Source organism: Plectropomus leopardus, chromosome 18 (assembly GCF_026936395.1).
Source record: "Plectropomus leopardus strain MGB_pleo_1.0 chromosome 18, ASM2693639v1, whole genome shotgun sequence".
Lineage (NCBI taxonomy): Eukaryota > Metazoa > Chordata > Actinopteri > Perciformes > Serranidae > Plectropomus > Plectropomus leopardus.
The window spans coordinates 22,745,502-22,772,906 of record NC_142193.1 but is presented as its reverse complement, the minus strand read 5'-3'; the positions used below and the strand labels follow the sequence as shown (position 1 = coordinate 22,772,906).

The 27,405-nt window shown below is 40.9% G+C and overlaps 1 protein-coding gene across 6 annotated transcripts in view; it reads left to right on the top strand.

The window, feature by feature from the left end:
* Positions 1-27,405, top strand: part of LOC121956285 (voltage-dependent T-type calcium channel subunit alpha-1I-like) — a 202,802-nt gene that overhangs the window by 137,174 nt on the left and 38,223 nt on the right. For all 6 annotated transcript variants that reach the window (XM_088091141.1, XM_088091140.1, XM_088091137.1 and 3 more), the window contains 16 exons: positions 831-1,222; positions 6,242-6,393; positions 7,303-7,488; positions 10,875-10,992; positions 11,149-11,304; positions 11,919-12,009; positions 14,409-14,563; positions 16,057-16,791; positions 18,241-18,341; positions 20,469-20,592; positions 20,798-20,866; positions 23,829-24,007; positions 24,376-24,502; positions 24,900-25,025; positions 26,074-26,163; positions 26,356-26,548. In XM_088091141.1, the coding sequence (XP_087947267.1) occupies positions 831-1,222; positions 6,242-6,393; positions 7,303-7,488; positions 10,875-10,992; positions 11,149-11,304; positions 11,919-12,009; positions 14,409-14,563; positions 16,057-16,791; positions 18,241-18,341; positions 20,469-20,592; positions 20,798-20,866; positions 23,829-24,007; positions 24,376-24,502; positions 24,900-25,025; positions 26,074-26,163; positions 26,356-26,548 (2,994 nt within the window). The remainder of the gene's footprint in view (positions 1-830; positions 1,223-6,241; positions 6,394-7,302; positions 7,489-10,874; positions 10,993-11,148; positions 11,305-11,918; positions 12,010-14,408; positions 14,564-16,056; positions 16,792-18,240; positions 18,342-20,468; positions 20,593-20,797; positions 20,867-23,828; positions 24,008-24,375; positions 24,503-24,899; positions 25,026-26,073; positions 26,164-26,355; positions 26,549-27,405) is intronic.

Genomic DNA, 27,405 nt, shown 5'->3' with positions numbered 1-27,405 from the left:
TGGAATGTTTGACATTTCGGTTGCAGCCAACATCTGTAATTGCATAACAGTGACGCCCAGTTCAGACCAAAGATTCACAACAAGATGAAAACATGTAAAAACATGGCAGGAAGAAGTTGCAGAGGTGGCTTATCCTAGCTCAAGTCGAATTGTTTGATAGTGTTACCTGGTTTTAAAACATAAAGCCAATGACCTGTTTCAAGAGCCAGTCAGCTTGCAGCAAAAGCAAGTTGTCAAGTGAGTTACTTGCTGTCAGCAGACAGCATGTTCACTGACAGCAGCCCTCCATTCACACTGAACTCAAGTCCGTCTCATGTAGTTCCACTTACTTGTATGCATCACAAAAGCTGGAAGTTAGAAAAGAAGCACAGAGAGTTTTTGCCATGAATACGATACTCTGTCTCGTCTAGTCGCACTGGTATAAACTGGCAGGTTTTCAGATTGTTGTGCCTTGCAAGGATTTGCAAGTTTAAACTTGTCTTGTTATAAATAATTGGACTTGAAAATGTTTTATTTACTTGGAAATGACCTGCCTTGATCATGTTATTTATGATTAAAAATGCTCACACATAGTTGGATGTTAACTGAAATATGATCTGCACACTAACAATGTTTACCACAAATGTGTCTGAATTTTAATGGATGTGACTTCAGGGATGTTGTACTGTTTACTTTTTGCAAGGTCAAGCTTATACTGTTCTCACAATACATTTTTGAAACTTATGCACCAAAGGCATATACTTGCATCATGGATATTTTGCAATGCAAAATAACATTTGACGTTAGCGTGCATCTATAGCCTCATGTTCTTTCTATTCCTGCCTCCCTAGCATCCTACTGTCCACACCAAAACAAGCAAGACCATGGCTCTCAACAACTATCCAACTCCATCAGTCTGACTGTCCCTCAGAATGCGGAAGACTGTCCTATATGTGCGCTGTCACTTAAAGAAGGGGCCAGAGCCGTGGGAGAATCCAACGCCAATGGGGAGGAAGACGAGGAGGATGCAGTGAAAGAGACGGGCAAGGAGGAGAACCATCTAGAGGAGAGGGGAGACGGAGAGAGGCAGAAGAAGAGGACATGTTTTGGACATTGTAGAGACATTTGGAATGATATGAGGAGGAAACTTTGGGGCATTGTGGAGAGCAAGTACTTCAGCAGGGGCATCATGATCGCTATTCTCATCAACACCATCAGCATGGGCATCGAGCATCACAACCAGGTAAGATGATACAGTGAATGTTGTCACATACAAATGTTTGCAGTGATGATGCAGTCGATTTTCTGGGAATGAAAGGAGTTAATGTTGGTTGATTCAAGAATTGAAAGGAAATTATTTGATTCGTGCACACTTTGTTGAATGACATACTTTTACATCTTTGGGCTTAGGAGAAGGTTGGTTTTCTCAGTAAATAGAAAAGGGATACTTAACTCATATACTGGCTCAGGTATACAGGGTAGAAAAAAGGAGTAATTACAGAGGGATTATACAGACCATAGTCAGATGAGGATTTAGAGGATAATCTTAACAAAAACAGAAGGAAACATTGGACAATTCATGTTGCTTCTAAAATAAGTTTCGAGATCCTGGGGAAGGTAGATATTTGACAAACAGTGTCGAGTTTGACCTTCCTCAATTGTCGGTCCTCATTATAAACTAAGTTGCAAGTCATATTTGATTTTTTTGAGTTTAAAATCCTCAAATTTATGACTTGAGTCCAAGTCATGTGACTCGAGGCCACACCTGGAAACTACTATCAGAGCTGATTTCAAATACCTGTAATTTGCTAACAGAGGTAATAAATGTTTTGGAAATCGGCAAATACATCACTCCTCACCCTTGTTGAAGAAATTTGCATTTCCTTTAATTCTTCAGACTGACATACCATAGTGTCAATAGTGTGCATCAGTGTAATCATTCCTCGCTCCCCTCTCACTCCCACAAATCGCCGCAGCCTCAGCAGATAAACCACTATCACTGCTGATGAAGCATTGCTGCTAGAAATATCATAATAGCAAATGACATTCGGAAGGCCGAGCGTGGGAGTGGAGCATCACTGCCATGCAGTTCTTCTGACAGAGGTGTAAACATTTAGCCTGGCGGTAGACAAACCGAGCCGGCTTTTAACATTGGCCAGTCTCCTCTGAGACGGGCAGGGCAGGTGTCTGAGAGCGAGAGAGGGAGAGAGCCTGCCAAGACTGCATGTGCATACAGACACAGATGAGCCTACACACATGTAATACACATCTATTTGTGTCCATGTGTGCATGCACAACAGAAACATACACAAGCTGTTACATAAAAAAGCTTTTTCCCGCATTCCTCTCTCTCTCAACTGATGCCATTCTGCTTCCTCCCCTGCTAATTTTACTTCCTCTTCTTTCCTCTTCTCCATAAATCCCTCTGTGCACCTTTTCCTTTGCACGTTCCTTCCCCCACTCGCTCCTTTGTTCCTCGCTGTCTCTCTTCCTTCCGTCCTTCCCGCCTCACCCCAAGTGTCTCATATACTGTCTGACTCTCTTTTACCTCCCTCAGTTTCACCCTCCATCTCCCCACTTCTCTCTTTCCCTCTCTCTCTCATCCGCCCACTCACTCTTTGACAGCGCACAGAGTAGTTGCTTTCTCTCATCTCTGAAGACTCTAAAAATAAACGAGGGCTGGGTGGTGGTGGAGAGGGGGAGAGGGGGAGAGGAGGAGAGGAGCGAGATGGGAAGAGCGAGGCAGACGCCGGTTACACAGCAGTTTTCAGCTCAATTCCCAGTGTGATTCCGCATGTGAGCGAGCGCGTTTCAAAGTAGGCATGTATGCAGAGACACGCATGCACATTTGCATGCGCACACTCACAGACGCTTTGTCTGTCTGTCTGTCTCCTGAGTCTTTCTCCCTCCACAATTTCCACAGGCTGACACAGAGGCAGTGATACAAGTGTGTGTTTTTGCTCTGCAGTCGAAAGTCTTACCTCTTGTAATTTTGTTCTAAAACAGGAACTCTGAAGCTGATGTGCTTCTCCCTGAAAAACAACTAACCACAGGGCTGCCTTACCCGCACCACATCTGCTAAGGGGAAATGTTCATGTCAAGTGTGTGGTTTCAAATGAAAAATGCATGTTGTTCTGTGTAGGTACGGCTTTGCAATTTTTGATTGTGATATTTTACCATCAAAGATGTTGTTTTTACATATTTATGTTTGATTATCACTCACTAATTCCTCGAATGATTTTGTGCAGGAGCAAGTTTAAAGTGGAAATAGACAACTTTTTTCATCAACGGGTCATTAATGAGTAAATGTTGATTGTGCAATGTAATGGCTATAGAATAATGACACCATCTGCATTTAGATTGGATCCCTATAAGCCTTGCATTCAATGTGCAATTCTGTCTGCCTTTGGGTCTGATCTCCCGGAGATTTGAAGGCTTCATTTATGGTGCAACATAACAAAACTGCAATGGCAGTAACAGTTATGTATGTGCACTGAGCATTGCTTATATACATAAAAAGTCTGCCTCTGGTCTTTTTTCTGGCCAGCATTAGATGTCCTGTGTGCACAGTGCAGCACGCGGCCTGCTAGTTTCACAGCAGGAATGTTGCAGTTTAACCATGTCTCGGCCAGAAGCAAGATGCAACAGTTATTTGTGACTCACTGCATCGCCCTCATGCTGAGTTTACACTACGAGTAACACAACAGGCTACAAGTCATTTCCAATGGAAGCCGGTGACATAAAGCCACCAACTAACACCCAACGCTTATCACTGTCAACCGGTGGGACACGCTACAGATCAGGCCTCAACTTTTTTAGTGCTCCGATAACGTGGTGAAGTGTCAATCTATCATATGTTTTTGTTTTAGCTGTGGTACTGTGTTATTTAACTTAGTCAGCTCATGCTATGCTAGCTTTATGTGCACAGGGCTGCGCAGGGCTGAAATGTGATGTTAAATGGGGCGCACATTTTAATCAAAAGCATACAGAATTTTTTGATCCAATAACAGCTTTAGGTGACATTTTGTCAAGGAGAGGGTCTTTGTGGAAAGTAGCATTCACACATAAGCCTCTGATGACATAACTACATTAACAAATGTTTGAGCAACAGTTAAACAGCGACCCGGTGGTAAGGTAATTGGTGAAGTTGTTGCATTGTAGTTTGTAGTGTGAAGTTAGCATCACTTTGCTCGTCCATGTTGTTGTCAAGGGATTGTATGTTTGCAAGAAAATTGGTTGAGAGCAGTGGTTTGTGCAGCCTAGCCTTTAGCTTACCTTGTTGACCCACTCACCTCCCTCGCTAGTGTCCTCCTGGGAGAGTGACCCAAACTGTTGCAAGTGGTCAGACGATCTCCGTTGGTGACTGCTTGCAGTCAAATGTGTATGCCTCAACTTTACAGTCCAAAACAAGCAGCAGTACAAATGACACAAACATAACAAAGAGGAGCTGCTGCATCTTTGCAAAGTCATCTATTTCCACTCTAAAGACGAGCTGCCCATTTGCATTCATGTTATGTGTGTTTCGTGCCTGCACATTTCTGTATTTGGGAAAAAAAAGCACATTGGAATTCAGGCTTGGAAGTTGTTGCTCATTCATTCATATGCAAGTTACATTCACACACTGACTGAGGGCACAATTCAAGAGAGAAACAGGGAGAGGATGTTTGTATGGGAGGGTAAAATATGAAATATTATTCAGGAGATGGAAAATTAGGAGAGCAGGTGGAAATTAAAGTGGGAGACCACGGGTACAAGGACATTGGGAGAAACACAGCGAGGGAATGAAATCTAGAAGGAAATCAGAAAATGGGAAAAAAGCACTGAGAGAGAGGTACTATGATATTTTGTCGGAGTTAAACTGAGGTGTCAAGGGCTGTGATGGTTCTGTCAATAATAAATAAATCTCATATCCTGTTTGTACCTACGACTTAGTGAGTGAGTAATGGACACAGGTCAAGGTTAGAGCTAAGTGCTAAGAGATACAACTCTTTTTATTCCTGCATTCCCCATTTTCCACCACAACGCATCTAGTTTGAGTGTCTTATTTGCATTTTTCTGAATCACTCAGCAGTCCGCAGATTGCGCCGGCTTCCAGCTACAGCTTCAGCACCAAACTCAAATGAGTCTCAGTAGATATTTTCCAGACTAAAACATTAGAGTCAAAATTGAGCTCATGAGATTTAGGCTGGGTTTGTGGGCTTATTTTGTTTCGCTCCTTCCCTTTTATCATTTCTGCTCTCTCTCACCCCTAATCGAGTATTTTCCCTCTCCTCTCCTCCATCATGTCATCATCATACTCCTAAACAATCCCTCTGCTCGCTCCCCGTTTTCCCTTCTCCTCCAGACGGGTTCTCCCTCCGCCATTCTCCGTCCTCTGATCGACAGGAGGATATTGATCGCAAAGAGATGTGTCTGTCTGATAATGAGACTCAAAAAGAGAAAGAAAGAGGGATGGAGAACTAGGGAGATGGATATAGATAGGGAGGAAAAAAGCGGATTAGAGGAAGGGGGGGGGGGCTGTTTTTTTCTGACACGGTTTGCTAACTTTGGCAGGGCTTGCTGGCTATTTCTCCGCTGGCTTTGAAACTGAAATTCACAGGGGGTATCGGAGAAAGCATCTGATCCATATCGTGCACACACACATACAAATGGAAATAAACTCGGGATTGACTGGAGAGTGTGTGTTTCTTGTGTGTGTGTGTGTGGTTCATATCCAGCCAGAGTTTGACACCATGCGCTACACAGACAATAGACACTCTCCATTTCCTTTCTCACTTTTTTGTTTCTGATGTGATGTTCCCGAGCTTTCTTTTACAGTTTTGCATAAACAGCTGTGCTAAAAAAAAACCCAATTTGTTTTCCTGTTTTTCAGTCTCTTCCCTTCCTCTCTGTCTGTCGCCTATCTAAGATAAGGTGTATGCGTTAATTTTATTTGCCAGGTAGGAGAGAATTCTCTTTTCAAGTGAGTGACAGTTTGAGTGACAGCCTTTTCAACACAGGCGGAGAAATGTGATGCGTACACAATTGTTCTCGCAGTGGCTCCGGCATCTTTTGTTGCGGGAGCCGTGATTGCAAAGCAGCGGTTTAATATCAACTGTGTTTTTATCTCTTTGTGTGTACCTGCCTCTCTGCGGATATCACTGTTTTTAACTTGGAGTGCTTGCAACTCAAACCGATCAAACCCACCCACTCTGTCTATATCCCCACTTCCACATCTTACTTGTGATTTTGTGATTCTGTTTCTGTGACCCTCTCCACCCAGCCCGAGGAGCTGACCAACGTCTTGGAGATCTGCAATATTGTTTTCACCAGCATGTTCACCCTGGAGATGATCCTAAAGCTGACTGCCTTTGGCTTCTTTGAGTACCTGAGGAACCCCTACAACATCTTCGATGGCATCATTGTCATCATCAGGTCTGCAAGCTACAAAATTATTTGCTGATTGATAAGTTAGTTTGTCACAGCAAGTTATATATATATATATATATATATATATATATATATATATGCCAATTGTTGTTATTAGCACAACAAAATATTCAAAACATTCCCCTGGGTGCTCTCTGTGTCATCTATAACATCTTTCCTAATTCATTGTCTAAGGAGCAGCTCCAGACTTAATACTTGATGGCATCACAAATTCGAGTTTTGGAAGTCTGAAGAGGGTTGTTCATGTTTACTAATAATTTTTAGACTCCCTTAGACCATAAGAGTAACATGTATGATGAATTTTAAAAAAGGACAGAGCTTCCCTTAAATAAATGAGATATAATATTTACAAACTCCGTCTCAAATCAAGAGTCAAATCACTTTGTTGGAAATTAATCAGAGCTTTTGTCCAAACATGTAATAACTGTACATCTAATTGAGTTCAAGATATACTTTCATCTCCAGAAAACAGACAAGCATTGTTCTGAACAGATTTTCCATCTGTTTCAGTGTATTCCCCATGGAGCTTTGCATTAAACTACACCACCTCTTTTATATGACAAATGTTTAATATAGGAGCTGTCAGGCAGCGTGGGGATAAAATATGCAAAATGCTGCCGTATTCCTTATCATAGCAGTATGGATTTCTTTATCTTGAAAAATGTGCAGTAGTGTGTTTTTATTTAGTGACGAGTCCTCTTATCTTCTCTAATCTGGTCTTTCACATTTCTAATCATTTTTAATTTATTTTTCAAAACCTTCCTCTCCCCACATTCCCTGATTGTAACAACATTTATTTTTTTCTCTACCCATTTCTTTTCATTTCTCTGCATCTTCTCACTTTATCTCTCTCTGTTAAACACACACATCCACCCAATGCAACACACACCCCAGTGTGTGTGAGATCATCGGGCAGGCAGACGGCGGCCTGTCAGTGCTGAGGACCTTCAGGCTGCTGAGGGTCATTAAGCTGGTGAGGTTCATGCCTGCGCTGAGGCGGCAGCTGGTGGTGCTGATGAAGACTATGGACAACGTGGCCACTTTCTGTATGCTGCTCATGCTCTTCATCTTCATCTTCAGGTAACAGAGGGGCACGGGGGCATATATTCCTGTGGACTTTGGCTCAGGGAAAAGAAATCAGTAAGACGCAGAGAGGGCAGGAGAATGTAAACAAGTCTCTGCATGTATGACCTGTGCAGCACTGTGCCTGGTAGTTTAACAGCCTGAGACAGGTTGTTGTGTTGCCTCTTGAAACCTAAAATACAAAAATAAGTTATGATAGATTATCTGCAGTTTATGACAAAATATAGGAGTTGAGCTTGGTGCATACAGCCATAGCCGAAAGCCTGAACACAGTCTTTGCAAAATAATAGGATTAACTTCCAATTATTGGAGTTCCACCCCATTTTTGCCGTATCTCCGCTCTGTCAAGGCTTTTCTCTTTGACCTGCCTACTTCTCCAGGGTTACTGCTGCCTTGAAAGTTACCTTCGCTTGTTTGTCTCTCTGTCAGCAGTATATTAGACTGCATTAAACTTTTAGATTTCCACTAAATTAGACAGATAAGCCTCAGGCCAGAGAACAATAACAGTAAACCCTAACTATAAAACTGACAGAGACTGAGCTCAAATTCTAACAGCTTCTTGGTAAATTGGTCTGATTTGAAAGTGAAATGAATATCTTTAGATACGACTGTAAAAATGATTAGTTGTGCACCGTTATTATTGTTTTGTCTCTACATGATTCAGTCAAGACTCTTGCCAATCATTCAACAAGGTCAGCGGCGAAATCTAAGTAACAGAATCTTAATATTAAAAATTTCTTCTCCAAACTGAAGAAGCTGTCAGTGACATTTAGAGCATTGATATAGCAGCAAAGCATGAATTGCTAGGTAAAGATATAGTGGAGTAATGGCATCCTGAGATGAGAATAAAGTCACCCTACCGCTGTGTGTCTTATAAACCAAGCTTCTCAGTTCACTGTTGTGGTAAGTCCAGCAGCATGTGCTTGTAAATCCTTGTGAGTGTGTCCAACAGGCTAGCTAAAGTTGCCACTCTGTTCTGCACTTATACGGCAGTTATACTGGGAAGGTGGTGGTGCAGAAGCATATCGCCCGCCCCCTGGTTTCCCCACACATTAACAGTAGAGATGGAGACTGCACTATAGGCCAGCCACAAAGTGATTTTAGATAGCATACCAGCATCGTGGAATCAAAAGAGGTTTGAAATTTAACACAACAGCGTCTGCCTCCAGTCTGACGTGTGCAGGCAGCCCTTTATAAAAAATAACAATGGCATAACATGTCAATAACATTCATTTACTGTCTCTGTGGTGACTGATCTCATTCTTTATTTGAAGGGGAAGGAGCTCCTGGACCTCTTTTTTTTCTTGATTTGCAGACATTTTCGGCTGCTGTTGTACTTTATTCAACTATCCACTAACTGCTGCTAGCTGTTTGTTTTTTTTTTAATTTCCCAATGTGGGTTGCATGTTTAACACGTCATCAAAACATTGCATCCATCCTGCCCATGGTTTTGTTCTGCCGTCTGTCCCTTTTACACAAATGCAAAATTGCTGCTGTTACAATCTCCGTTGCCGGCTTAAAGGCGAGACAACTCTGCCCTCCCCATCCTGCAATCATACCTTTCATACCGAATAGGAAGGTGGCATAAAGGCACGGTATTATTGCCTTGAACAGGCAGTGTGAAAGGGGCTAATGTGGCTCTCAGCACTGTTGCCTTTAATAACGCTGCTGATTAGTTAGCACCATCAGCTGCTAGCTTCTAGCTTAGCCACCTCCATATCAAGATGTGAAGACTATCCAGCCCGAGACTCTGGAACGTAGATATGGTCTAAATGTCACATACAGCTCGTTTGTAATGCTTAAAGATGCTGTACAGCATTTAAATTGTACCTAAATTAATATTGCAGACGCAGAAAACTGCAGTTTGCAAAAACATAATCATTCAGCCTCATCTCTCCTCCCTCTGTTAACCTCCCCACCACATACACATACACACACTACTCTGTTTTCCCTGCAATTCCACCTCCGTGGGCGATAACCGAAAATGAAGATGGTTTTAACAGAATTATTGTTATTTGAATAATTTATCATAATTATTGCAAGTACAATCGTTTATACATGACAGATATGAGTTCCACAACAGTGTAATAATATTACCCCAGTCCTGCTTGTATCTTTATGTGTGCACAACATCTTTGTGCTTTCATATGTGTGTTTATGTGTACCTGCCAACCAGCTTCCTCACCCCTGCAGCACAGCAGTTAAGCATAAGTGCGCCAAGACAGATGGCATCAGAGCTTTTAGCAGGCTAATGCTATCCTTAGCAAGTGGCATTTGGCCTATACATCCAGCCACTGTAGCCTTTAGTGAGCAGTTAATGTAAAGTACCACTTGGCTAAGACTTCAACTTTTAAAAACTCACCTTAAATTGCCCGACTGGAAGCAACAATGAGAATGAGAATATGAACAGCAAGTCTGGGTATCACAGTCTTGTGACGACAGTAAACAGGTGGGTGCAGGAAGAAGGAAAAAAAGGAGAGGGAGACAGGCGAGTGAAAGCCAGAAAAATAAAGCTTTGGATGGAATAGAAATAGAAGATTATAATAGTTATTCAATATGTTTATACATATACAGTATATGTGCAAATCATAATTTAAATGCATGTGTGTTTTTTTCTTTTTAGTGTGTTACAGCTTTTAATCATTTCACATCTGATATTATTTTATTTTTCTAATTTTATAAATGTTAACTCTATTAAAAAATCTGTTAGTGAAATTTGAAGAGAAAAAATTTGAAAACATTCTGTCGGTGCCGAAAATAAGGGCATGTGTGCATATAAAATAGAAGTTTGGCCCTGAACCACATGTAACATCTAGTTTATCAAGAAGCCAAACATCTTTAGTACATCTGTTGTGTGATTTGGGTGAAGCAGAAAGAGAGTCCCATTTTCTTTTATAGTGTTCTAACAATGATGACTTAGGAGAGTTAATGTCCCATAAAATGGCTTTTCTAAACCCTGACACTGTCCAGTGCTCAGATGACCGAAAGCTAGAATGGTTGTTTAAGTTTGCCAATTTTGTTGAAAAAGCCTAGAAAAGAAGTAAAGATTTTATATTTAATTAGTATTTATTGTGATTTTGTTTGGGTTTTTTATCTAGCGCTACACAGTAAATGTCTTTGTGAGTTACCCATTAATTTTTTTTCTTAAATGATGAGGATTTGATTATGTAGGATGCTTTTGTTGCTCTGTGTGTTTCAGGCTCTTCTGGCTTGTTTTGTATTTTATGGTGTCTTCTAAGCCCAAGTGGGATGGACATAACTGTTTGCATGACACAATGATAATAAAAATGTTGATTTGATTTAGACGCATAAATGCATCTTACCATCACTCTATGATGGCCTTTGTGGATGAATTTTTGGAGTATTCCCTTCTTGTGTTGCAGTATCCTGGGGATGCATATCTTTGGTTGTAAGTTCAGTCTGAAGACCGAGGCAGGAGACACAGTCCCTGACAGGAAGAACTTTGACTCCCTGCTCTGGGCCATCGTCACTGTCTTTCAGGTAAAAATGCTTCAAACGCAAATTCACACTGTCAAAAGTTTAATTTTACAAAAACTAAAAACTTTTAAATAATTGCACATAGATTTGCATGTTATTATTTGTTTCAACCTGTATGCAGATTTGTGTGTATATACTGCATGTGTATATTTTCTTTAGATTCTGACTCAGGAGGACTGGAACATGGTGCTGTACAACGGCATGGCATCCACCTCGCCGTGTGCTGCTCTCTACTTCGTAGCTCTTATGACATTTGGAAACTATGTGCTCTTCAATTTGCTGGTCGCCATTTTGGTTGAGGGTTTCCAAGCTGAGGTGAGACAACTTGGTTTAGGTGCCTTGGACAGCATTGAAGATAAATTAACAAAACTGAATGTGTTATGGGACCAACTAGCCAGTTATGTCCTATTTTTCAACTGCTGTAGGTTGAAAACATTATAATCACACAGTTTACAGAAATACATGAGCAAACAAGTACCTTTATCCATATTTAGAAAAAAGAAGTCGCTTTATAAAAGGCATGTAAAAGGATTTGTTCAGCAACTGCAGTAAATGAGGAATCAGATGGGGTTTTAAACTGAACCGCAGTACTTTGTGTGCACTGACCTGTGTCAAGAGTTCCAACTGAACTTCAGACATTTGTGTTTCAGAGCTGGATTTGACGAGTGAACGTAAACCAGGCAAGCTTAGGAGAAAATTGCCCCTTAGATAGTTTGGTAATGAGTAAGAGGACAAATGATTGGCAGTTCTTATTTAAATTAGCTTCTGATTGATGATTATTTCTACGCTTTCTCCCACTCTCTGCTCCTTCATCTTCTCACATGTCTCCTCTCCCTTGCTGTGCCCCCCTTCCTCCCCCCTCCCTCTCCTTGTCTTCCTGTGTTTCTCTCTCACCCATTCATTTTTTCATCTCACTGTTCCCAATACAGGGTGATGCAAACCGCTCCTACTCTGACGATGACAGGTCTTCCTGTAATTTTGAGGAGAACGATAAGCAGAAAGACTCTCTGCATCTCTCAGGTATTAAATGCCTCTAGGAGCTTTACAACATTTATTGTTTCATTATGATTGATTTTCTTCTCACCTCTGAAATCTTATGACTGATGACATCAATTTACAATTTTCTTCTCCCAAACAAAAATGTCAACTTTAAACTCATCATGCCACTGTAAAATTGTGTTATCCAAAATCTCTTAAAGGGTAGCTTCAGTATTTTTCAACCTGGACACTATTTTCCGTATTTTGTGTCTAAGTGACTAATGGAGACAACAACTTTTGAAACTGTTTCGGTATTAAGTGAAAGAGTTACAGCCAGCAGCAGCAAACAGGCTGCAATGTGACCACTTTGAGTGTTTGTGCACTGTCAATGTCTCCAATGTCAAAAAGATGTAGCAGGATTTAGGGACAAATTTCAATTCTACTTAAACCAGGTTTAAGAAAAATTACAATAAATCTACCTTGTACCTTGTATCACCACTAAAAATGCTTGTTTTTGTCATTGGCAGGCTCAGATTGTTATTATGAGTATCACACCACGTTACAGAAAGAATTCCAACAGAGATGGACCTTTTTGTCAGAGAGTAAGATTTTGTTTCACTAGAAACAGACCCAAAATTGCCATTACCAAACCCACCAGACTCTATTTAAAGTGGAAATCAATAAGTTTTCAACTTTTCAGTTCTACCTCCACCTCCAAGTGGTATTATTGTTGGCGATACTGCTGCAAAGACTCCTGGGATCGCTTTCCGTTTTGCTCCTAGCATAGCAACTATCCACAGATGAGCGTTTGACACTAAACAACATCAACACACACAAGAAGAGATAGAATCCCAAATTGTGAAAAGCCTTTTAGTGCTATGTAAAATGAAAGTTAAAAACAACTATGTAGGCAGGTATTGCTACTTACTGATCTTACAGGAAGAATGCCAACTAAGAGTCAGTTTTGACTCTCTCAGTTCCCTCCATCATATAAATACCCTTCCCAGATTCACCCTTGCACTGCTCTGGTTTTAGTTGCTCTTTCTCTTCGACTTTTTTGCTGCCTTCATTAAGGGGCTCTTTTCCTTTTATTAGGCAGAATTTCCACAGTTTCTTTACTTGTTCCACCCTCTGCCATTTCTCAATACTACTGCAAAATGACTCCTTTGTTGTGGATAGATAATGCTGGACCTGGGAAAACAAACAGTACAGTATCTTCCCTTTTTTGTTGCACAATAGTAGATGCACTTCATTTTGTGCCATACATCGATGCTTCATTTTTTTCCCCGGGAAATCGTACCCAGAGGCATGCAGGATTGCATAGTGAATGCTAGGCTAATAGCAAACCAATTCTAATGCAGTTTTCTGATACAGTTTTTCATTGTTCTATAGCTATTGCAGTGTGTAATCAACATTAAATTCAAAATTAAACATTTAAACAGAAACGTTATCAATAGAGGCTTTACATAAACAGTAATTTTGTCAATGCGAAACACACTTTATTGAAAGCTGCCAGAAGCCAAATAAAATTCAGACAAAAAATGTCTTTGTTCATCTTTACACTGTTCCAGCAATCACCAACTCTGGTTCGGTTGAAAAAAAAAAAAAAACTTAATACACCCAGTTAGATATGAAATTATTCTGGCTCTATAAAAGCTAAAATTACTGTTTCCAACGATAGGGCACCATACTATATTTGCCCTAAGGTTTTAGTGTAAACAATCCTCCGGCCATTTAAAACTCCAGAAAGCCATCAGCTATTTTGTTGTGCCTTGGGCATTAAAACATTGCCTGCTGTTAAAGTTCCACGTACAAAAATTGCTAACGTCTTTTTCCTGTCTGAAATGCAAGCAGCACAAACGTAAATAATGCATGCCCGATGCCAAGTGTCCATCCACTCCTCTCCCCTTTTCTCCCCAAAGGCACAGAAAAGTGAACTTGCCAAAATCAGCCGAAGCGTCACACAGTAGAGAAGCATTTAGCAGCACATTAGAGAGTCCTCTGATGGTGTCTGATCACACTTCTTCTGAGCCTAAATCCACCTTTTAAATGCCAGCCTACCTGAAAAAAAAAACACCTTTGGAATGTAAATGGTACCTGGAGACCTATTCCCCCCAAAGAAATGTTGAAAGCGGACAAACCAGTGGCAAGATATTCCTCTCTTTTCCCATTATGAGCTCCTCTCTGGCTTATCTAAGGCAGTTTGGTGTAAATTAAACCTTTCTGTGCCTCTCTGAGCTGGTCATAACCTGGTTTTAGGACATTAATGTTCTAAAGTGATGGAGGGTGTCAAGTTCTGATTGCATGGCAGAAACAGAGGAAAAGCAACAGATGGGAGAAGGGCTCTTTGTGTTGTCCTACTAGATTTCACTGTTTTTGCCCTCATTCATCTTATCTTGTCCTCCATTCTCCTCCTTCTCTCCACATCCTCTTTCCCATAGACCCCAAGATCTGTACGCTAACCCCTAATGGACACCTGGACTTGTCCCCGCTGCCTCATGGTCTGTTTCCCGGAGAGAGGTTGACATTTGCTCTTGGCTCCAGGAAGAACAGTGTTATTTCCCTTGGCAGGGCCAACTTGGAGCAGAAGGCTGTGGTAAGTGGAAAGGACTGTTTAAAAAAAAAAACATGAGTCTTGTTTGAGTGATTTGTCTTTATGTTTTAATTTGACTGAAACAGTGTGAAATTAATATTATAGCCAATGTCTTTGATGAGGATAATAATTTCCTGCAACAATGTTTTTCAACCCTGCTGCCTATTTGAATAGCTAATTTAATGCTGCGGCCAGAGGTGTTGTAGTGGAGGGGGGGGGGACTAATTACCCAGGGCCACAATGGGAGAGAAAGGCTTGTTTTGTTTGCAACTTTTTATTATTATTATTTTTATTATTTTTATTATTTCTTAGTAATTAGTGCCAGAACTAAATTAAAATTGCCTGAATAAATTGGTTTAAAGTCTGAATCTGGCATAAAAAATAGAGGAATTGCACTCGGTTTCATCTGTCAATGCAGCTGAAGCCAAAACCAAAGAAATGGAGAAGAAAAGAAAGCAAACTGACTGTGAAAAATTAGCAGGTGCATAATGGAAACATGGATCAAGAGAGAAGCACCTGGGGGCCCACAGACTGCTTATGCATAGGGCCCAAAATTTCGTGCTACACTCCTGGCTGTGGCACTTGACTTAAAGTTTAAATTGCTCAAACTGATATATTTCCAAGTTTCATAAAATACGAAGCATAGGATTACATTGCTACTTTGAGAAAATGTAACTCATATATCTTAAGAAATGTATCAATGCAATATTTTCGGTAGTATAACACTGCCCTTGTGATTTCCACTTACATATGTTGAATGATCACAGTGAACAAGTGTTAGTAATTACTATTGTGGAAATTACATTTAGTCAAATTATTTTAAAATCGCACAGTATTTTAGCTCGCCCATGTCCATTTTAGCATTAGAAATACACATACACAAATATGCTATATAAAATGTTGTTTTTCTTATTATTCACACGTTCAAGGAAAATATGAGCTTTTGGGGAGCAAAAGCCAATAAACATGTTCTTATTTAAAGACACAAACTCTAAAAACACATCCTTGAATTTACACTTTGAAAAGTGTGGTAAAAATGACCTATAACCCCAAGGGACATTCATTCTTTTTACGAAAATTCGCAGAACTTACAGCTCAGGATATATTTTATTAAAACTAAAACATTTGTAATTGAATTTAATATTAGATTGATGATAAATTGAAAATTAAGCAGAGTCGAGGAGCAAAGGAAATAGCAAAATCCACACATAAAAATTCACTTTTTATATAAATAATAATGGTCTATCATTTAAATTTTTTATGATCCTTTTGGTGTCATGTAAGTGTGATAATTTTTTTTTTTTAAAAGAATGTGTTTTTGTTTTTCTAATTCACACAAAAATTCCTACAGTTGAAGAATCCCCTCATAATGAAACGTTTTTATGTCACTGGATCAGTTCTGTTTATTCTTGTTAGTAATCCAGCCCGCCTGAGTCGATCCAGACAGACTGTGGCTCAGAGTTAAAGAACATGAAGGAAACCTCTCTCTTTCTCAGTATCCAGGTCGAGGTTACCACAACTGGGGCCGCCCACTGCCTACCCAGCCTCAGGCTTTGTGGGCCCGCCGCTCCAGCTGGAACAGCTTGGGAGGCTGCCGCCCCTGCTCCTCCTCGTCTCCCTCTGCTAGTCCAGCCTTCAACCCAACCTCTGCGCGGCCCTTCTACGGCTACGGCCTCGGGGGTCTTGGCGGAGTGGTTGGAGGAAGCCTTCGAATCCGTGGTCCCCGTGCTTCTTCATCCCCGCACCGCCACCTCCAACATGTCCATCCGGATGAGGAGGAGTCTCTCCTGTCTCCTCCCCCTGTTGCTCCACACTCTCTTCACCTCCCCAATCCTATGCTCCCGGGCCAATTTGTGCCCAGGAGGGACCGCAGAGCTCTATCGCTAGAGCTGCCCCACATGCTGCAAGTCCCAGGACCCCCACACCCTCCACCGCCACCACTCCACGCACCACCCCCCATGACGCTCCAGGCTCACAACAGGAAGAAGAGCTTCTCTGGGGGGGCGGTAATCAGTGGAGGTGGTGGGCTGGACAGTCTGGGTGGCCTAGTAGGGGTCCACCAAGACTGTAACGGGAAGACTCCTCTGTCTCAGCTTCTCCAGCCCCCTTCCAGACACCAAAGTGAACTGGCTGGCGGGACAAACCCCCAGAGCCAGCTGATGGCTGAAGTCTTCCCGCAGGTTAACACACGCAGCAAGGACCGGGAGGACCTGGACGATGACATTGAATATGTAAGTTACCATTAAGTGTGTCTGGGAGGACAGGAATTAAACACCAAGTGTGTAGGCTGTATTGGCAGAAATTAAATATAATAAATGTTTTTTTCGTAGTGTATGTCCACCCAAAAATAAGAATCGTTGTGTCTTTCGTTACCTTAGAATGAATCATTTACATCTATGTAGGGAGTGGGCCCCAATCCACAGAGTCCACCAAATTACACCACCATGTTTCTACAGTAGTCCAGAACAGAGAAACGCTGGCTCTAGAGAGGATCATTCGTGTTCTCGGGTTTCCATCACGGTCCACAGTTAACAGCCCCTCTACATCAAGCCAAACAGCTTTGGAAAAACACTCATTTTGAACCTATTTGTTCAGTGTTTTTACCTATTTAAATCATCAGGTCTTTTATTTTGGAGAGGAGACTTACAGATAATTCAGCTACTGGTTAAAAACATCTGGATCTTGAGTTATCAGAGAAAAAAGGGGAGCACACGTTAGCAGGTGCTGGGCTAGCAGCCTGTGTTATAGACCTCTGCAGATAATTGGTTTCCTGGCAAAAATATGTTGAATGTCTGGATCTCAAGTTAATAGAGAAAAATAGTTGAGCACACATTAGCAGGTGCTAGGCTTGCAGCCTGTCTGCAACCAGCTGAACTGTGTGGGAGAAATACTGATTTTTAATGTGAAACTGCTTTAGTCAGTGTTATTACTGGTTTAATATACATGGTCAGTTTGTTTTGGAGAGAAAGAGACCTCTTTGAATAATTCGGCTTCTGGTAAAAACCTCTTCAACAAAGAACAATGAAGGAATCCTAACTGGGAGTTCATGCCTGGCACATGGAAGAAGTTTCAGCTGGTTGCAATCTGCAATCCTCACCACTAGATGCCACTAAATCCTACACACTGCACTTTTAAACAGTAAAAGCATGAAGAAAGGCCTGGTCGGCTGGTATGAGTCTCCTATGATACACTAACTCCACAGATGCAAATAAGAGTCCCTCAGATGATATGTAACGGCATCTAAAAGGAACACAGATCCACAATCTAGGCCTGCGATTCTCAATAACTGAACTATTAGCTATTGTGTTAAAGTACAAGTTTTCACACATACAGTTATCTCCGTCTCTCTTGTGTAGGATTTTCCAGTACTTTGTATAAAGCCTGCACTACCTATCACCTGGGCCTCGTGGGAGACCCATTGTTTTCATTGTAAACAAGTGTGTGTATATGAGTGAAACAAGGTTAATTAGAAAGGACTATTTAGACAGCGGGGGAGAGAGCTATACAGATGGTAATGTTGGAAGATGCTCCGAGCTGTTGCTATAGAAGAGTTTCACTTTCGTTAATAATTTAAATGGGGAGTCTAAACAGGCAGTTTCGCAATTTTGTGTGTCTGCCTGATTGTATTTTGCACAGGTTGTGTGTGCATGCCATGATTTGTGTCGATATGTGTGTTGTAGAGCTTGTGCTTCCGCATCCAGAAGATGTTAGAAGTGTACAGACCGGACTGGTGTGAGAGCAGAGAGGACTGGTCTGTCTTCCTGTTCTCGCCACAGAACAGGTGAGTCACTTCGCTCTGCCTCACGCTGCCCATTCTGTTGTAAGGAATATCTTAAGACGGCCTTGAGGGAGTTTATTCAAAAAAGTGTCCTCTTGGATTCAAATATGAACTGATTAAAATTTTGGTGGTCAAAAGGTCAGGGTCACTGTGATGTTGAATTTATCTCGTTCTTGTGAAGGTAGTATCTCTTAAAATTTTACACAAACATTTACTTGGACTCAATGATGAGCTGATAGAATTTGGTGATCAACGGTCAAGGTCACTGTCCATCTCATTTTTGTGAACCCAATATCTGAAGGTGGCCTTGAGGGAGGTTCCTAAAATTTGACACAGACATCCACTTGGACTCAGGGATGAACTGGTGTTCAAAGATCAAGGTCACTGTGACCTTGTTTGTCTCATTCTTATGAACACAATATCTCAATAATACCTTGAAGGAATTTCTTCAAATTAAGCACAAATATTCACTTGGACTAAACAGTGAGCTAATTGGAATTTAGTGGTCAAAGGTCAAGGTCACTCTGACCTTGCATCCATCTCATTCTTGTGAACGCAATATCTTAAGATGGCCTTGAGGGAGTTCCCTCACATTTCGCACAAATGTCCACTTTGACTCAAGAATGAACTGATCAGAATCTGATGGGTGAAGGTCAAAGGTTAAGGTCACGGTGACCTCCTAAAATGTATTTGTCTATAACTAAAGAATACATATGTTCAAACTTCATCCAAACATCTAATAGGATATAATGATTGAGTGTACAACGATTAAGACATTTTATATCCAAGGTCATAAGTCAACTGTGATATCATAATGTCCTGCAAAAACACTTTTCTGGCCATTACTTAATGTCATTACTGAGGAATAGAGGGGGTGATATTTGGTCAGATACTGAATTAGTGACACTAATCGTGACATTGTGCTGATTGTTTATCTCTTCTGTGTGTGAAGCATCCGTGTGTCACAGACATGGATGTAAACTTTAAGTACAACATGCCTGGTGTGTGGAGACATACAACTGCATGGTGGTAATTCTAGTTTATTTTAATCAAACCTGCTGTACTGAGATTTTAATGATCAAAAATGTGTTGACTCAAAATGAAGGCTGGTTTTCCGCCAAAGTCTCTCATATAAACATTATCGGTTGGCCACAGGACACGTCTCATCAAAACAATATCAAGGATGGGTGGGCCAATTGTGTTCCCCCACCTCATCAATAGGAATGACAGGTTGCCAAGCTTCCACAGAGAAGGACTACATTAGAGTATCGATCGTCACCTTGCAAATAACAAAAGGGATATTTTCTACCCTCTCCCCTCCTGTTAGAGAGCAAGAAACAGGCCTCAGGGGGTAAATGTAATACCATAGGCAGTTCATTAAATTCTGCATTAACTTGTGATGTTGTGTTGCAATCTGCAGTTTCAATAGACACTGTTGTGCTTCAATAAAAGGCATTTAAATGTCCCCACGCTTGTTCCAAAACACAGTCCCTCGCCTTTCTCTTCACCCGTTCAAATAAACACTGCAGCAAAGATATTTAATTGCTTTTTGGCAGTACACAGTGTCACATGCTAAGGTTTGAAATGCATATTCAGTATTTATACATCCCATCTCTCTCTTTTTCTGTCTGTTTCTCTCTTATCTTTCTATTCTACTCTCCCAGCAGAGCACTGTACTCAGGAGTCTGGTGCTTCTGAGAGTGGTGTTAATGTAATTTGTTTGGAATTAGGAGTGATGTAAACAGGGACTGAATGAGGCTATTTACTCACCAAGATGTAAGGGAGCTCCCATGCAACTGTCAAGAGACTTGGCTCCCATTCTGATTGGATGCTTTATAAATTGTGTTCGGGCAGAGTGTGGCCTAACCTCTTTGTATTCTTCCCCCCTTTTTTTGGGCTCTTTTTGGTATTAATAGCAAGTGTAATGCCTATTTAAACTTATTTATTTGATTTCTACCCTTTTTCAATCCTCAACTCATTCCTCCTCTTCTCTCCTCTCCCCTCCAATCCTCTTTTCACTTCTTCTCTTCTCCTTTTCTCTTTTCCCTTGTCTCGTCTCCGCTTCTCCTTTCCCTTGTCTCCTCTTCCCTATCTCTACTCCTGCTTCCTCTCCTCTCCTCTCCTCTCCAGGTTCAGACAGATATGTCAGTCCATCATCGCCCATAAGCTGTTCGACTACGTGGTTTTGGCCTTCATCTTCTCCAACTGCATCACAGTTGCTCTGGAGAGGCCCAAGATCCTCCAGGGCAGCTTGGTAAATCCATCTGAAGTGTGTGTGTGTGTGTGCCTGGAAGCTCCACTGTGCAGCCTTTTTTTGTGGTAGCTTCATGTGTTCTCCGAGGATGAATTCAATTTTATTATCTAAAAGGAAGCAGTAAATAAGATTTTACTACCCCTAATCGCCCCATCTCTCCTTTCTGACTGTCAACGTCTCTCTTTCCTCCCTTATGTCTGTCCAGGAAAGAGTCTTTCTCACCATCTCCAACTACATCTTTACTGCCATCTTTGTGGGCGAGATGACACTTAAGGTAACCTTTTATGACCCGTCTCTCTATCACTACCAGTGAGTGTGGTGTGTGCTTCAGGCTCTACACAGAGACATCAAATTTGTCTGTCTCCTCCCGTGTCTCCCAGCTTGTCTCTCTGTTACTGAATTGACTTTGCTTCAGTGCTCCCACAGCCCATCCCCTTCCCTACCCCTCTTTCTTGGCAATTCCCATGTTCCTTTGAAGAACAGAGCAATTAAGCAATGTCATTAATTAGCAGCTAGTCTTCTCTTATGGATGTGGCCCGTCTCCAGCACTCCCCCGCACTCTCTCCATCCTCCTGTCCTCGTCGATGTTGCTACTTTTTTTAAGTTTGTCTTTCCACTTCCTCAGAGTCCCTCTGCTCCCATCGGTCTGTTTTTCCGATCTTTCCCCGTCCTTCCTTTATTCCCTCCTCCCCTCTCTTTTGTCACTGTCTCTGTATTCTCTGCAAAAGACTTTGGCACAAGTGGGCCATCAATTATGCACTCCCACAATCAATTATTAACCAATCACAGCCCGTCAAGGAGCCACAGGCTTGTCAGCCCCCTGGCCGAGCCGTACATGCCTCCCCTCTGTGTCGCTGTCTGTCTGAGCCTCGTGGATCTCCATAATGTGTGTTGGTGTGTGATTGTTTGTGTAGCATTAATCTCTCCGTAGGACTCCGCTGCTGAGTTCAGTGCTGCGTACAAGATGCAGCCTCATAAAAAGCGCAGCGGGGTTGTGGAATTGGTCAGCATGTTGCAGAACTTTTTAGAGTGTTATTTTATGAGGCAGCTTCAGACACAGTGTAGCACTCTCCAAAACTAAGGCTTGTGGTTGTGTGACTAAGCAATGCTATTTCCAGTGCTGTTTCTTGACATAAATTATTAGATCAGTGGTTTTAAAGTGATGGGTCGCGGTCCAAATGTGGGTTGCGGGTCCAATCTGAATGGACCCCAAGTGACTTGTGAACTTGCAATGTTTGTGAAACACAAATTTTATTTTGATGTGCTGTGAATTTCCAGCACAGAGCTTTTATTTCAAGGTGCTGTTTGATGCCACTGATGTAGAGTGAGTTTTCTTCAGTACAGCAACTATTTTATTGCCCTTTTCTTGTTGTTATTTGGCTTATGAACATGCTGTGCCACGTTGCAGCAGTTTGTCTCTCATCTTGAAGCAATTATAGACATCTTTTTTTGGTTGGTGTTTACTAAGTTTAAGTAATTGCACTTTATTCATGTTTTCTTTCATAGTGTTTTAAGCTCAGGTAAGGTTGACATTTTTTGTGGATGTCGTTATCTTATGTGTGGAAATTGAACTCATAACTTCTGGACCCTGTGGCTGGACAAGTTGGGGACCACCGTATAAGATTATACGCAATTATATAAGCAAATTAATCAGAATTGTGAACTCATTACGTACTTTAAACTTTTGCACATGCAGTTTACTTCTTGGCATTCAGACCTAAAATGTTTGCCAGGCACTGATCTTTCCACCATCTTGATTTGTTTGCACACTAACCCCCACTGTCCCTCTCAAGCTTTACCAGACACTTTGCAAATGTCACCTGCTGATTTTTGATGCTCCCTCTGCTGCTTAGCAAAACAGCAATTGCAGTTGTGTGCATATGTTTTACAATGCCTGTACAACAACGTCCATCCCTCATTTTTGAAGTCACAGCGTACCATTATGTGTCAAATGGTTGCACAATAAACTTTTTACGAGCAAAGTGAAAGGCATCTTGGACATATGCAGTATATCAGTACACCAATAAATATTACAGTATCCAGCTCTGAGCTATTTGCATGTATGCATGATGTGTTATGGTGTTACTTGTAAGTGTGTGTCTATCCCATTTAAATATAGATACAGTTTATGAGGGGGGCGCTAAAATTATGCTCAGAAAAAACTTAAAAAGTCACTCAATGTGATCTTTGATGGGTAGCTTCAGAGTTATAAGTGGGCATTAGGGGAGTGTATGTGAGGAGAAAGACAATGAAAAAAAATCTGTGTTGAATTTGTCACGAGGAGAGCTAAATATCGATACTTCTAAACAGCCAGTGGCCACAACTAACAGCACACGAAGGTTGCATCGACTTACACTGGGATGTGTTCAAGCTATATTCGGTAAAAATGACTATCAGGCAGAGGTCGAATATAATGTTCTCACGATGTGTTTATTGTAATCTTGTAAAATGTAGCTTTTGGTGAGAAACTTGAATAAAAAATAGCTGTTTAAAGGAGAATTTTTCAGTTTCCAGGAAATTAATGCAAGTCTATGTAATTTCCCCAAAAGTGCAGTGAAGTATTTAGGTCCTTTACCTAAGTAAAAGTGGTAGTATCACACTGGAGAATACTCTATTACAAGTAAAAGTTAAAATTGTTGCTGAAGTAAAAGTTTGTGAGTATAATGAAAGAAATGTAGATAAGATTTTAAAAGTAAAAGAATTTAATCTATAAAAATCCTCACATTTAAGGAGCTGGAAAAATGTTTTGTTTTTTTTTTTTTTTATGAAATATGCCTGAAATGATCAAAACAGTTCTGTCATTCAACTAATAGATAAATCAGCTAATCATGTCTGCTGTGTTTGTTGGCATATATATTGTTGGGTAGTTTAATTTCTAACAAATCATTATATTTAATAAAATCTCAATTTGTAAAAAAAAAAAAAAGTAACAAAAAGTGCAAAAGTCAAAAGTGACCTAAGTAGACATCTGTGTGCACATGTGTGTGAGTATGTAAGTGTGTGTGTTTGAGCCGGCGTGTGTAAAATATCTTGTTAGTGTCAACAGCCTGTTGTCCAACAGCTGCTGAAGACTTTTCATGTCTGTATCTTGTCTCTCATCCTTTTGCTCTTTTAGTTTTTTTGTTGTTGTGCTACACGTTTGTATTTTTCCCAATCTGACAGTTTCTTTTACAGAGCTGCTCCAGAAACACAGTCTGTGTTCTAATCCGCTGCTTCTCCTAATTCTCTCTCTTCAGGTGGTGTCCATGGGTCTGTACGTGGGTGAGCAGGCTTATCTGCGGAGCAGCTGGAACATTCTGGACGGCTTTCTGGTTTTTGTGTCTTTGATCGACATTGTCGTGTCCATGGCGGGTGGGGCAAAGATCCTAGGTGTGCTCAGAGTCCTCCGGCTGCTCAGAACACTGCGTCCCCTCAGGTATGGACAAAGTAGTAATTAGTACGTAATTTGCATCTGCTGATTGTCGTGTTATGTGTGGCAGCTCTGCGTCTTGTCAGACTTGTCTTGCACAGTTTTATCTTCACAAGTTTGAAATGTTCTTTAACAAAATGACTGAAGAGCAATGCTCTGTGCCCAAACAGATAAGAAATCCATTTGCAAAGTCATTTAACAATCTCGACAGCAGACAGAAAATGCAACCATAATTAATCAATTACGTCTCCTTCGATGAATGTTTTTTCCCCATGAATGGTCCAATCTTTGAGGTAATCAGTACAATTTTAAGGATGTTAGACTGGAATAAAATAACAAACACTGTATTTGTTTTTCATATATTCACTCTTCAGGGTGATTAGCAGAGCTCCAGGTCTGAAGCTGGTGGTGGAGACCCTCATCACCTCCCTAAAACCCATCGGCAACATCGTCCTCATCTGTTGTGCATTCTTCATCATCTTTGGCATCCTTGGAGTACAGGTAGGAAAAAAACAGAACAGCTGTTTTAAAGATGCACGCTGCATGCAGACATTATTTAAGCCAATATATCAAATTTGCAGAAATTGTAACCCAGTCCGTTTGAGCCCTGTGGTTTCCGGACCCTTACTATGATTTCTTTAAAAATGTAATTCTCACCAACCCTTTCCCTCTTAGCTTTGAAGCACACATGCATTTCTGTCTAAAGTAAATCTCATTGTCTTCCTACTTCTTTCATTACTGCACAACATTTTCAGCTGGTGGGATCTTTGACCAGCTCATTATTTCACTCAAGTAGCACCCTTTTGTCTCATCAGAGAAGCCTACAAAGGCTTATTTCTCTTTTTATAAGTAGTCAGACAGCATCGAAAGCTTGGTCTCATTGTTCTTCTGCTGACAGCTGTTTAAAGGCAAGTTCTTCTACTGCTTTGGGCCCGACGTCAAAAACATCACCAACAAATCTGACTGTCTGCAAGCCAACTACAAGTGGGTCCACCATAAGTACAACTTTGACAACCTGGGACAGGTTAGTGTTACATGTGTGTTATCTGAATATCTGGTGTGCATTATGTTTGTAATGGGAATGTGTAAAAAGACTTTTTTTCATGAGTCCTCCCCTTGAAAATGTTATTTTTTAATTTAAATGTCACCTAATATCTTGCCTATAATAAGTTGTATCTGTGAAAAGATTGTTACGAGAAAGTTGTTTGCACAGTCTTCTAATGAAGCAGGTGATGTCTGTGCCCTTCGCTGAACTCTAAGATTCAGCTGTATGCCAGGCAAGTTATAAAAAAATCCAGTGTCACCGTGGTTCCTTCATCATTTGCATTAAGGCAGCACAATAGCACTGTGGCAAATAAACTTTTGTTCAGCAGGATAATTAACACAAATGAGCACCACGTTTATATTTTTTGTAGAGTAAATGCAATTGCCAGAGGTAAAAAGCTAATGTCTGGGTATTAACGTACCACAGAATGGTCACATGACTAAAGATCCCGACCGCAACAAGGCTATAAAGCTGTGTTCAGCTTAATGACTTACTATAGTCTAATTTAACTATTAATTTTTGTTTGCTTTTTTAAGACACATAAAGGCTTCAAAATCGAGAGTGAGGTATTTACTGAAGTATTTTATGTTGTAGAACAAAACATGAAAATGTCTTAAGATAGTGTTAACCACAGACCTTATTTCAGGCATTTAACCAAAAACCCATACAAAAAACCCTTCAACTTCAAGATAAGTGAACTGGGAGTGCTGAAATACTAACTCATTTTCAAGTTTTAGTTTCTGATTTTGGCTCAAATGTGTATAGCTGAATCTCTATAATATTTTTGTAGCCATCTTGATGCACACTACTCTTTCAATCGTGCACTAACTATTCTGGAGAAAGCTGAAAACAAAGTGCTCCTTGCCCCTTTTGAGAGCTTTTTTTTACCCCTAGAAAAAGAGAAGAATAGAGTATTTTTACATACATATATACTTTAAGACGGAACTGGAGGGGGACTTTAATGAATGTTTGTCCATAAAACAAGGATAAAAGTTTTTCTCTCTGTTCTTTGCCTGCTCTTGTCCAGGCTCTGATGTCCCTGTTTGTCCTCGCCTCGAAAGACGGCTGGGTCAACATCATGTACCACGGCCTGGATGCTGTGGCTGTGGACCAACAGGTACGCACGTAGAAGCTGCAAGGCAACAGGTTTTCATAAAGAAAACATTCAGGTGCAGTGTTTGCCCTCTAGAATGTAATCTGGCTAAATCTTTTTCTCCTTTCCTCTCATCTCTGTTTGTTTACTTACCCCTTCCTTTCATATCATTTTATATCAAATCACTTCGTGGCCAAACACCATTTCAACCCTCAGCCGATAACCAACAACAACCCCTGGATGCTGCTGTATTTCATCTCCTTCCTCCTCATCGTCAGCTTCTTTGTCCTCAACATGTTTGTTGGTGTGGTGGTGGAGAACTTCCACAAGTGCCGCCAGCACCAGGAGGTGGAGGAGGCCAAAAGGAGAGAGGAGAAGCGTCAGCGGCGCATGGAAAAGAAGCGCAGAAGTAAGAGAGAACAATGTCAGGAAAGGGGTAGCAAAGGGGGTGAAGGTGGAGTATGGAAGAGGCCAAAAGCTTCAATAGTAAAAAAAACAGGCACATGAACAGTTGGAGGAGACAGGAAGAGAAGTGATACAAAGGAGGGGTGGCAGTAAGAAAGAAGAGGCAGGAATAGATTTATAGAGTGACAGTGGGTACAATCAGATGAAAAATGATTACAGACACTTATAAAACATCCAGATATAATCACACAAACAATACAATGCCTGAAAACAAGAGCTTGAATAGCCCACTCTAATGCTCTGTTGGCTATGACGCATCACAAGAATCACTTTCTATTAGCATTTAGAGCTGTGATCAACACTGATGACAATTTATGCTGTAGAAGAAAGAGAGATGGAAATAGAGACCGACAGATAATAAACAAACAAACAGCAAGTGTCATAATTGCTAATGTGCTCTGCAATTTGAGAGTTCTGTTGAAAGTGATACCAGCTCGATCAAAGCTTTTTTAAATTTTGCACTTCCAAGCGCTCAGTGTGGGGCAGGTCGTCACCAGAAAAATAATCTGCTGCACATCTGATGATCTGTTGTACATTTCAGGAGTGTATTTTTCACTGCAGATAAAATACTAATACTTGTTTTTGCTTTCTGCAGCAGATCTTTTCATTTACAACACGTTTCTTTTGTATTTGTTTTGGATATTTGTTGGTTTTTAAAGTGGCAGCAGGTTTCTCCTGATGGAAATGTTTTGGGCCATAGTAGCATGTTTGTCCTTTTCAACCACCGTACACTCAAATAACAAATACAAACTGCATGCTGCTTCCTGGATGCTGTTTAATAACTTTATTTAAATATTTCTC